The 13,138-nt window shown below is 31.9% G+C and overlaps 1 protein-coding gene across 2 annotated transcripts; it reads right to left on the bottom strand.

Annotated features, from left to right (window-relative positions):
* Positions 1-8,662: 8,662 nt before the first annotated feature.
* On the bottom strand, positions 8,663-12,645 carry LOC112283803 (NAC domain-containing protein 68). Of its 2 annotated transcripts, none has more exons than XM_090251517.1 (4): positions 12,531-12,645; positions 10,865-11,834; positions 10,407-10,699; positions 8,663-10,213 (listed from the first exon to the last, which is right to left on the bottom strand). In XM_090251517.1, exons 2-4 carry the CDS (start codon positions 11,055-11,057, stop codon positions 9,449-9,451), a joined length of 1,251 nt encoding a protein of 416 aa, XP_090107643.1. In that variant the 5' UTR covers positions 11,058-11,834; positions 12,531-12,645; the 3' UTR covers positions 8,663-9,448. The 2 variants fall into 2 exon arrangements, with proteins under 2 accessions (XP_090107643.1, XP_024378753.1); XM_024522985.3 differs by lacking the exon at positions 12,531-12,645 and adding an exon at positions 12,101-12,491.
* Between the last annotated feature and the right edge of the window lie 493 nt (positions 12,646-13,138).

Here is a 13,138-nt window from a genome sequence, read left to right as displayed (position 1 = left end):
ATTATTATTTCAAGGTAGATTGGATTGAAAGTTCTTTGTAGATTTGACTTAATAATTTTTTTGACTTGACTTGATTGGTTGAAATTTTTTCAAATTTAATACAGAAGGTAATAATTTTTAAATTTTGAATCTATAGTAATATATATATGTATATATATATATATATATACTATAATATGTATTTAATGTTATATGATTTCTTTGAGAGAATGATTACTGCATGTACAAGAATTATGATTGTATCAAATCAAATATCTATATTAATGTTCATTCAAAGCAACCAACTTATTTTGTAATTGTTCATAGATGAATCCAAACAATCTTTTGTTTCTACCTTGAATATAGATTGTGTAATATTAAATATAAAATTATAGATATATAAATATATAAAAATTAATATATACAATTAAATACTTTAAAATAATATTTAGCTCAACTTTCAATGTCATTATAATTAGTTTTTTAAAGAAAATCAAGTGTTCATATACATTAGAAAATTTATTTTAAAACTATAAATAAAAAATCATAATTTTCATAGATGTAAAATCATAATTTTAAGTCCTGCAAAATAATAAGTTAAATTCAAAATTAATTAAAGCTTAAGAAAAAAAATTAATATCTTTTTAGAATATTTTTCTATCATAGATGATTTAGGTATATTTGTTGATGTTTAAAAAAAATAGATAATTTTAAATAAATTTATAAAATAACTATATAAAATCTCATCTGTTGTAAGAATACTTTTTGTTAATTGTAATAAGTATGACAAAGTTTAATATGGATACATCATTACTTCTTATAGGTTCTTAGTTGTATTTAAAGTCTTATTTTGTTTTGTTTTAAAATCCAAGATTTTTCAAGTCCAAAAATCATGTTATTTTTATTTATAGTTTAAAAAAATTTATAAAATAATTTTTAAAAATTTAGATTTCTATCCAATACAATTGTCCATGCTTCTTTAGTCTATTTTTTTCCAAGATTAAATATTATTATTACTATTTGAAAAATAGTTCAACTTCATCTACATTATCATTAGTATTTTTAATATTTAATTTATAAGTGTATTTTCATTACAAAGTTCATATATTTAGACAATGAAATAGTAATATATGAACTCTAATCTAAAACTTACCTTTTTAGGTATTTTTAATTTTCATGTATTCTTCTTAATTAGATGGTAATTATATTATATTTACATTGTTATAATTCTATAATTGGAAAATATAATTCTCTATTAAATTATCATATAGTTTTAAAGACAAGCATTCTAAACTTTCTCATTAATATTTTGAGTACCTTGTAGAGAATTTTTGTAAGATCTTTATTATTTATTTAACTTTAAAAAAATATAAATCAAATATTTAAATTATATATATATATATATATATATATATATATATATATATATATTAGAAATTATTAGAAGCACTAGCAATGTTGAAGACATATGTATTTACTCCAATAATTACATATATGATTAGATAGAATTATGTAAATATAAATTAATTTTATAATATCTTCTAGAGAATCTTTATAGAAGTAGTTTTAACTTTACACATATTTGTAGTTGATCAATAGGTTAAAAACTTCATCAACAAGTTAACTGCATGTCATACATATTGGTAGCTTGTAGAACAAGCTAATAATGTGGCGCACATATAGTAAACTTCTCTTGTAAGTTAAGATATGTATCTTTTAAAGTCAACACTTCTTGAAAGACTTATAATACATAGCTACATAGGTCTTAGTTAGATAGTATAAGTAGAGTTAAAAGTGAAGACTTCTTTACTCTTATCAATACTTTTTTAGTCCTTAGTCTTATTTCAACACTTTCTACTTTTCTTGTCTTTGGCAATAGCTATTCTAATTCAATAGTATATCATATTTGAGTAATGATCAAGTCTTTTCAAGTAACATAAGAGTGTCTTGATTTTTCAATTTTTTTAGATTCATGTCTTTCATAAGCAATTACTAGATTTAGAGCAATAATAGATGATGAAAATATAAAATATTAATAAAATCTATTTTTTCTTTGATACAAATTGCTATTGTAAGAAAAATATTTATTACAAATAGTGAAAAATAATAATTAGAAATAGATTGTGGCCGTGTATTTTATATAAAATTATAATTTTTTTACTAAAATACTCATAACTATGAATTTTGGTCGTATGATATTATATATATCTAAAATATATTTCTATACTTATAATCATGTAAGATCTTTATATAATTACAAAATGGATGCCAAATATGCATATTGTGGCAACAAAGACTATTATGTGAGAAAAAGTTTCAAACCATCAAAAAGGTCATGAAATTAAAGAAGTTAAAAAATATGCTAATATCAGAGATAGGAAAGAGCAAAAGAAAAAAAGATGAATTTATCTTTATAGTTGTATTATTTTTTATTTTAAACAAAAATTAGTGATATATTATTTTTTTATTATTTGATATATGAAACAAAATAAAAATTGGTTTATAAATAATAAAAATCTACTATTAAGCCTTAAATTTTATATGGGCAATGATAGTGGCTTTGCTATGAATTGAAAAAGATATGTTTCTTTATGAATTCCAAAGAATATTCAAAAAGATGTTTATAATACCTTATATTTCAAAAAATTGACCAATTTTTTTCTTTCAATCCAAAAATCACAAGCCAAAGTCTTAAAGTTAATTTTAAAGTTGATACATGTTTTTATGAAACTAAATAATAATATTATTTAAAATCTTAGAAATCAAAACTTATGCAAGGTACTAAAACTTTTAAACAAAGACCAAATATTTTTGCTTATTACAAAGAAAAAATAGACAATGAATAAGTTTGATCTTGCACATTTATATTATGGCCATTTTGGTATTTTGAACTAGAAAAAATTATAAGTGTGTAAAATGGCAAAATTATTTTATAAAAATTTAATATAATAATAATTTTTTGTGATACTTTAAAAAAATTAAAAATTAAAGATAGATATAAGGTAGAAATTAAAATATCTATTTATAAATATAAAAAAATAGAGTTTCTTAAATTAAGATATGAACACAAAAAAATTATTAACAAGAATGAAGAAGAACACACTCTTGTTTCTATATATATTCTTTGATTAAAAAGCTCCATGGCAACGTTTTATAGGTTATCCAACATGTATCTAATTTGCACGGCATGTGTCTAACTTGAAAAATAAATTTTCAACATTTGTACTACATGGCCAACTTATGCCATAAGTAAACAATATTTGTAATATGTGGCCAACTTGAAAAACAAGTGATTAAAATTTGCAATATGTGGCCAACTTGTTGGCTAAGATTTTAATATGTTAATCACTTATAAACACTTAAAAAATCAAATCCAAGTCTATGAAGTTTTACTATAAGATATTATCTAATTTATTCACTTTTACTTATTTCTAACTAATTCTTCATATCTTCACTAGCATTAATATATCTATGAAAAATATTATTCATTTAGACTTGAATAAGTACACAAAGTTAGAGTTTTTTAAAAGATGGTTTTATAGAAAATATCTTTGTGATGCATTTTTACCAAAAAGAGGTAGTTATGTAAGTTAATTCTTGAAATTGATATATTCCAATATAAATGGCTCTATGCATACAATATTTTATAGATTTGTTTTTGTTACTTTTATTGATGATTTTTCAAAAAAGACTTATATATATTTTATGAATCAAAAGTCAAAAGTCTTGGATAATATTATGATTTTTAAAGCTATACTAGAGAAAAAATAGACTTAAAAATTTAAAAATTATGCAGTAATAATGGCTTTAATGTTATATTTAAGGCTTTTAAAAAAAATTCAATCAATATAATATTAAACAATAATTTTTAGCATCTTATATGCTTCACCTAAATATAGTTGTAAAATACAAGAATTAGAATTTTTTTTTGCTAGTATAAGATGCATTCTATAATATACATAGCTTTTAAATGTATATTAAAAAAATGCCATTAACAAAGAAATAAATATCTTTAATCAAGCTTCTAATATATCTAAGGAAGGAAAAACATTCTAAAAAGTTTGATTAAGTATAAAACCTTTGATTTAACTTCTTGGTATTTTTTAATGTGATGCATGTATACATATTACAAATAAAAATACACAAAGATTGAAGCTAAATATAAAAAATATATATTCATTGAAATGTTGAGAATATTAAGTGCTTATATTTATATGACATTAAAAATAGCTCTATTATTAAGAGACAAAATGTTAAGTCCGCTGACTGTGAATATTTTTAGCAAAAAATTGGATGTGAAGGATTTCTATTAATAATTTTTAAGATGCTATAATGAAGATAGATCCTATTGGCTCTTTATTAAAATCCAAAAGCAATAATAAAGATGTAATGGAAGAATTAGAAAATTACCAAGTTCCACAATAAAAAATTATTAAATCCTAATATTTAATTAGAAGATTCAAATACAAGTTCATGCATTCAATAAAAAAATATAAGGCTCTATATCTATTTTTAAGCCTGCATCTATTTTCACCTTGATCAATAATTATGCATGCACAAATACATCTATTAGAATAACAATCAATAATTGATAAATCAATAACAACTTTGGTTTCTTTTAAGTCTTTTATATCTTCAATATGAAAAATATATATAGAGAGAGAGAGAGACAGAGACTAACTATAAGATTATATGAGTGGATGAAAAATACTTGGTGTGTAAACTCTCTAAAACTATAATAAGTTCAAGCAATCTTTTAAGGCATGAAATGAAGGATTTGAAGAATTCTATTTTATCTTAGGCGTACAAATTATGAGAAAGCAAAGGACTTATAAAATTTATTTTAATTAAATATATATATATATATATATATATATATATATATTTTTTATTATATCTTTGGATTCTAAGAGAAAATTATTAAGAAATCTAAATTCACAAATTCCTAAGGATGTTGAAACAATGAAGGAATTCTATACCAAAATATATTTGAAAATTTGGTCTACACAATGATAAGTACTTGGGCCAATTTTTTGTATCTAATAGGAATTATTATCTAATACATAGAAAATCTTAAAACATAATATAGGATAGCCATAAAACATATATTTTAATATTTACAAGATATATCAAAGCATGTGTTTTAGTATGGTGGAAGTTTCTTGAGTTTAGAAGTAGTTAAAAATTGCAATACAAATTATATGTTTTTGTTGGCTAATAACACAATCAATTGGAATAGTAAAAAAGAACCAACATTTGCATTGTTTACTACCAAACTAGACTATATGATAATTACTTATATAAAAAAAGAAGCAATTTGGCTTCAAAGGTTTATTTAAAGACATTAAATTTTTGCAAAATAGTCCTATGATTAATTTTAGTAACAACCAGGGTTTTATTGTTTTTCAAAGAATTCTATATTCTGCTCTTAGATTAAGTATGTTAAAATCTAGCATTACTTTATTTGTAGAAGATTAAAAACAACATTATCAGTTTAATCTTTTTTAAGATTGAAGACATAGTTGCAAATGTTTTGAAAAAATATCTAATTTATGAGAAATATCATAAATGTAAAAAAATAATGGATCTTATGCAATGAACTTAGTTTCATAGATTATTTAGTAGAATTATTAATAGAGTAAATAAATTGTATTAGAAATAATATAATATGAGCAGTGGACATTGCATTGTTTGATGAAAAATTATAGTTGCAATATACTAATGATATTATTAGCCATTTTTGGTGTTATAGATATTATAGCTTATCAAGCTACCATGTAGCCTAATAAACTTAGTATTTACATATCAACTAGATATCTTTAAATATTTTAAATGTTAATATTTTTACACTCGAAAGTTCATGCAATTAGACAATATACTAGAAGTATAAGAACTTAAACTCAAGACTCATCATTTTAGCTATTTCTAATTCTTGTATATTCTTGTTACTTGAGTGGTAAGCACCTTGTATTTACATTATTATACTTCTATTCTTCAACAATAGAATCCTCTATTTATTTGTCACATTAGAAAGTATATTATATTGATAAAAAACTAATAAAAAATAATACCATTGCTACAAATTAATAACACAAAGTCACACATGTTCAAAAAAAATAAATTTACAATAATACTACTTTGTTAAAATTTTATTAAACATACATATAATTTTTGTATCTAACATCCTTGACATTACAATCTCCATCAAACAACTATTAATGACATTTAAGCCTATCATACTCTATTTATACTAATTATTCAAAAATACAATACATAACTATAAAAAAATTAATTTTTTTTAAATATATTATACTTTAAATTATAAATTAATACAAATATAATGACTTTAGAAATTTAATTGTTTTTCATACTAATTTATTTTTGTAATTTATTTAATTATTTTAAAATAAAATAAATTTGAATGATTTATTTTCAAACATATATATATATATATACATTAATTTTTAAAATTTTAACATAATTTTAAAATTATAAGATCTTGTATTAATATATTTAATAAATAAAAGTAACAAATTCGAAAGAAGATCTTTGAAAAATTTCAGCCATAGCCATAATATATTTTACAATTATTTTCTTTTTAAAATAACCTCTTTGCTTTTATATAAAAAAAAAATATTTGAAAATTTTATTTTTCTTTACTTACAACAAAAAATTAGAGTCTACAAATTAATACATAATAACTAAATGTAAAAAAATATGGATTTATTTTAATTATTTCTTCTATATTTTAGATTTTTAGTCCAATTATATAAAAATTCAAAATAATAAGTGATTCATAAACTTGAATTTTTAAGAAATTTTCAAGTTTGATCAAAATTAATAAAAAAATATAAATTTTCATTAAATACATCATTAATCAAAACATCATGATGTATTTAATGAAAATGTAAGTTACAGATTTTACCTAGACTTAAATATGTTAGTATATGGTATTGATAACTTAAAGTCTACATGTCCAACAATACTCTTTAAACTTGTTATTTTAATTACATGATAATTTATTATGTGCATGGAATGTATATTGGAAATTATAGGTGGGTCTTTGTATGGTATTTTAAAGGGTTGTCTATGAGAAGTTTGCTCACAAGTTTGTAAATGATTCCATGTCACAAACATTTTTTATTATTACAAATTCAGCCAACTTGGCAATTCTGGTCCAACAAGTTTGCTTGCAAATAAACATAAACATGTGAAAAAAAAAAACGCTGCAACTTCTGGAGTACATCAGGATTTAAAACATGATTTTTTTTTTGGGAGTTTTGATGGACATACTTCAACCCAAATTATGTGAATATTATAAAATGGTTATTCCTGCAGGCTGTTTTCACTTAGTGGGCATGCTGTCCTAAGTGGCACCTTATAGTAAATATTGTCATATTCACTGTTCCTCTATGACCTTACATGCTTTGTCCACAAATGATGTTCAAATGCCCATACACTCATTGAATTAGTTTCAATATTAATGTGTGTATGTATATATGTACCAAAAAATTGAGTGCTTTAAGAATTACATAACAAAGAGTCGTGACAACATTGACAATTGTGCAGTGTTCTCTGGTGTTCTCTGGAAACTATCATTGCTTTCCAGTTGATTGCACGAAATGAGAAGTGAAATAAGATAAAAAATTGTGGTGCATTAATATGAGAATCTGCTCCAGGTGTACTCAAGGAAGGCTTCATAGGCTTAGTTGGACTTATGCAATTAAGTTCATGGGAACCGTCCCCACCAGTGTCTGTGCCTTGATTATCGTCTGAAGAGCAGCAATGTCTGCCGGAAGCTCTACTTCTTAGCATAGCATGGTGTTTGGAAATGCTTCCTTGAGAAGAAAACGTGGCTAACGAGAAACTACATATGAGTCTAATAATAGAATCTCACATCTCTTGCACAGCAAGAAACTCTGCAGGAAAGAATTTCACAGCCTGGTCTATTACTTAAGGTGCGACTTCAAATGGCATGATATTTACGCCGGACACCCACTAACTGCCAAAACTAGGCGTTCAAACAAATGTAGATTCATCGCATTGATCCAGCAACCCCATAAGATCAACTAGAAAAAAAAAAACTGTAAGAATCTGCATTGAGACTAAAAGTCCTAAACTGACTTTGCTTCATTGTTCTTCGAGTGACAAGAGATCGAATTTTTTCTATAGCACGAAGCTTGCCCCCCACTTTCTAAGTTTCATCTGATTCTGAGGTGCACTTTCTCAGCAGGATATGTGCATAGTGAGTCGTGAGAACTATCAAGTTGACGGACAGGGTGCAGATCAACTTAAATATCTGGACCACTTGTGACAGCACAGAAGCTAACTGAAGGGAATAATCAAACCCAAGCTGATGCCACACCAGTTGCTGCCACAGTAGTCCAAGCGGCGAGTCGTGGCTAGTTGCCAAGTTGTGGGCGACTCCCCCAAGAGGCACATGTTGATGTTATTCCTCTCTCCGTACAGCTAAGATCATCACAAGAGAAAATCTCCTCACGAACTGTAGTAATTAGTGCACAAATGCTTCGCAAATAATCTACAACATAACCTGACTCTGATGCAGAGCGCTACGTTCTGCGCAGCTTTAGCCTTGAATGAAATAGAGTGAATTGACTTGAAAATTGGGAACAACATCATCGTCTAGTTTTCGTGAAGAGTCTGGTACAGCGGACGCGTGATGTATGGAATCAACCGATAATATTTTAATTTTCCATTCATAAAGGAGACATTCAAGAATTAATCAATCACAACTAATTTATAGATGTACTCTTGCGTTTAACTAAGCCATGTTTGCAACTTGGCTACATGCACACAAAGCAATTTATGTATGAACATGTTTCCTTTGCCTTACAATACAAGGCACTAACGTCCTACTCTTCGGTTCCATCGATCTGGCAAGCCGATGCTCAATCAATCATGCCTATGAATACCTGAAAATCTTACAACTAAATTGTGGACAACCTAGGCCCAGTTCATATGAACTGCTGCAAGATGGCGAGCTCCTTGTCGATGTTTATGAAGTTACAGAGGCAAGCCGGTCTACAATGTAAGCAACAGGATGAAGATCAGTTCCGGAGTGCACGATGAACACCGGATCCTTGCTTCTCCACTTGAAGGACGTTGGATTAATCACCAAGCTGCAGGTCCGGAATTGATACCCTTCGTCATTCTTTCGACACAAAATCTGTTGCCAATGTGTAACCAAAACCTTTTGAAGGTCGGTCGTTGTTGTCCAAGCGAGTAGTCAGACAATAGCAGCTTTTAATAGGTGCTGCTTGCCTAGAAACCATAATGTACACCAATATGGAAACTATGGTCTGACCAATCCCAGCATTCAATTTACATTCAAAATGTTAATCAATCCTCTGTGTGTATGCTTTGTACAGTATGTTGACCCAACTGAGGCAAGGCGGACCTTAATAACAAGCACAAAACGGCAACCCTGAAGCTCGAATGCAGCGGCTACTCAGTAAGCCCATTCTTGCGTCGTCAATTCGATGGGTCCAGCCATCTCCTGAAATCCAGAAAAGCTGCCTCTAAAGGCACGGTTATGGAGTGCATTCCCATCCGTAAGACAGGACGAAGTTTGGCCGCTCTCCCCAACGATTGACTGCAATGGAGTCAAGGGACTGTCGCAAGGGTAGTACTCTGGGTTGAGCACGTCACCAGTCCATGCGTAGTCGAGTTTATTCAACTTCTGGCTGCTTTCTGCTTCATCCTCTCCTGCACAGGTCGTGGGGTAGAATGGTTCCTGCTTGGGCCGCATGCGGTTGCCGATGTGGGGGATCAGGGGATAGCTCACCATGTTCTGAGGAGGTGGAGAGAATAGCATTGACATGTTTGCGCCGTTCTGATGGTTGTAATAGGACTCCTTCATAGTGTTGTGAGGCTGGATGTCCATTACAGGGGTAGCCATTGGAACCGACCCTGGTGCAGCCCATTGAGGTGCTCCGACGGACGTGACGTCCCCTTGCGTCAACATTTGAGCAACATAGACACCGGCATCTAGATAGCTATCCTGAGAGTTGTGGCAGGACTCGGCAGCAGTGCATGTGTCTCCATCGTCCGAGTCGGTTACAGTAGGGTTCGGCGAGCTGTCGCGGTGATTGCCAGGAAGCGCGTAATGCAAGTGAGCAGCTGGTTGGTAAGATGCCTTATCAGTGGAGCTAAGACCGAGCGTCTTGCTGCCACCCGTCTTCTGGAAGACTCGGCAGACCACCCATTCGTTATTCTGCATCATTGAACCGCTGAACTTTCAGTCTCATGTTGAAAGGATTCTGGGAAGTAGCACACAGAAGCTAAAAACAAATCTAGCAAGTGTTTGCTGCAAAAACCGGCTTATGACAACATCACAGAAAAAAAAAAAAAAAAAAAAAAAAACAGGAAGAAGAAGAAGAAGAAGAAGAAGGACGACGAGGACAAACCTTGTATCGGTGGGATTGTTGGCCGTTGAAGTGGTTGCTGGAGTCACTCCCCAGGCGATATTCGTGCATGATCCAGTTAGTTTTCAAGCCCTTTGGCGCGCGGCCCATGTAGAACACCAAAGTCTTCTTCATGCCCACCAGACAATGGGTGCCAGAATTCATGACATCCCTGTCTTTGCCTGTGGCTTTCCAGTATCCCTTATCAGTGGCTCTGTTAGTTCGCTGGCCGGTTGGGTATTTTCGGTCACGCAGACTGAAGAAGTACCATTCCTTCTCTCCAACCTTGGCCTTATCTGCAAAATCATCGAGACGGAGCAGCTTTATCCCACAAATAAAGCATTCTGTAGATCATGCGAATCTTACACTAAATTTCGTATCAGGTTTCCTACTACACGAATAACACAATTGTTAGGTCTACACCAAATGTTCTGAAGGATAATGCGAAAAGAAAAAAATACCTGGAAGATCCCAAGGCTCGCACTTGTTGAGGTCCACGTTTGGAATCGTCTTCACAACGACTTGAGGGTTGCTAATCTTCCGGACCAGGTAGAAGCTCACAAGCTCATCGTCTGTAGGATGAAAGCGAAACCCCGGCGGAAGTTCAAGGTTGGAATCTTGCTGCATCTCGATGGTGTTCTTGCCGTTGCACATACTTTTCACAGGAATGCTGTTTGTACAGATAATCCTTGGGTTGAATATCAAGGTGGAGTGGTAGCTTTCTCGGGTAATGATTTGAGAGATTAAAGCGTCTGTCTGATGAGTGAACCAGATAGAACCAAGAACTGTTCGTCGATGATCAGGTGGAGAACTCGCACAAGAAATCTGCTTGTGACGCGAGGCTGACGAAGTTGTGGGACCTCACAGGGAGACGGACCAACCGTAGGATCGGCACATAGAATGACGAGATCCTTAGGAAACTGGCAGAACTTGCTAAACGTGCCAAAAGTAAAGTGAATCACGAGAGAATGAGCACAGAGTCACCGGGAGCGATTTAGCGATAGATACGCAAGCTGCAAGATTCAGACCTAACGACAGAAGGTCACTCACCCAGCGCGGTACTTGCTAGAGCTTACCCCACAAACGCTTCTATGAAAGAACAAGCAACTGTGGCTTAGGCCTGAAGAGAGGAAATGAGCACAGCTTTACGTGCCCGATTAGATCATATACTACTACAACTGCAAATATTGAGAGTACTTGCGTAACCTATTTGGAGGGAGGGATCACATTAGTTGACACACAAAGTTTCTATACTACGGCTTTCGGAATTGTGGGACTTCGATTGCACAGAATACCGAAGATCAGGTGCGATTGTAACTCGCATGACCAATGTCCTCTCTCTAAACTCTAATTTCTCCAGTTTCTTGAAGTAAAAACCCCGCGGATGATTAGAAAGGTATGAGCGCGGGCATCTCACGAAAGTTTGAGGTCCTGCAAAAGGTATATCAACATTCAACACTGATCAAAACGATGGCTATCAGTCACCCGACAACAGATTCTGCAACGTGTCTATGCATCTCACACAAACCATAAATCGTCGTCAACTGAATGGATCTTCCGCACCGCATCGTCTTACAAGCTGATGTTTTATCAGTTATGTCCTCACTGCGACCACCGGAAGCACTCAGAGTTTGATTAGCACTCAGACTTCACAAGCAAGATGTGTAAGCAACCCCAGATGTGATCTGAGGCCTTACCAATATAATTGCAACCAGGCACACGGCTGACGGTGGCTAGGAGGTTGCAGACAGCTAGATTGAATCGATCAACAAATGTTCTTCGACACTAGCGGAAAAATCAGAACTTCCCCATAAGAGAGAGGAACCAGGAGGTTTTTGATACAAGCCTATTTAGATCATGGGGAGCATCGCATGCATGATCCGATTGCACCTCAGCAAGACGCAATAGGTGTGATACAGCTTGACTTCCGTACCAAAGAGGATGTTACAAGAGGAGGAACACAACAACAGCAACTAGACAAAGACTGACGACGGGTTTATTGTAGACGAACAGGTGCAGAGGTAGCGGAGGTAGAAAACGGCAGAAACCGGGTGACGAAGGAAAACATCATGTTGGACGATTGTGGGTGGGGTTTTGTGCAGTGGCTTCGTCCATCCTAGTACCCACCTTTCAGGAGATGGCGCAAAAGTCTTGGCCCGGATTGCCCCTCACCCACTGGCGGCTGAGAAAACAGTTCCTTTCCTAGCTTCACCCCTAAACGAACCTTCTCTCCCGCTTCCACTTGAGCCACATCACCCGCTCAGGGTTACTGGATGCTAACACTGCTTTTAATACCAAAAAATCTGGCTACGCTGATAGCTTCTGTGAGGGAGACACAGGCATTTGGGGAAGTAGGCGCGGTGAGAAACCAACCCCAGGAATTTACATCCGTTGCCGCTTACAAACGCAACATTTTCCTGCGGTAGTTGATCAAGACAAATGGATGGTAACTGACCGCCCACGGAGCGAGTTTTTCTCGCTAAATGAAATTATTCATTTGTTTTGCAATTTTGAAGAGACGCCCGAATTGGTAGTTTAATCCTGAGCCGTCAATCGATGGTCGTTGGCGGTGATGATGACGACTGACAAAATGGTAGCCCACCCTACGAGAATGTACGCTATATTGGCGCACATGTAATCGCTTCTACTATAATAGCCGTCTCTGTACAAGGCAGGTGATATCATGTGCTTTGATATCACCTGGGAAATTATCACTCTGGAAAAAAATTGTGGGG

This window comes from Physcomitrium patens, chromosome 6 (assembly GCF_059467195.1).
Source record: "Physcomitrium patens ecotype Gransden chromosome 6, ASM5946719v1, whole genome shotgun sequence".
In the NCBI taxonomy this organism is placed as follows: domain Eukaryota; kingdom Viridiplantae; phylum Streptophyta; class Bryopsida; order Funariales; family Funariaceae; genus Physcomitrium; species Physcomitrium patens.
The sequence above is the reverse complement of the archived record's forward strand: the minus strand, read 5'-3'. Positions and strand labels throughout refer to the sequence as shown.

Coding starts and splice junctions, on each gene's coding strand:
- LOC112283803 (XM_090251517.1), bottom strand. CDS start 11,057: ATGTGCAACGGCAAGAACACCATCGAGATGCAGCAAGATTCCAACCTT. Junction 10,700..10,864: donor CGAGCCTTGGGATCTTCCAG/GTATTTTTTTCT, acceptor ATGATTTTGCAG/ATAAGGCCAAGGTTGGAGAG. Junction 10,214..10,406: donor AACAATCCCACCGATACAAG/GTTTGTCCTCGT, acceptor TCAATGATGCAG/AATAACGAATGGGTGGTCTG.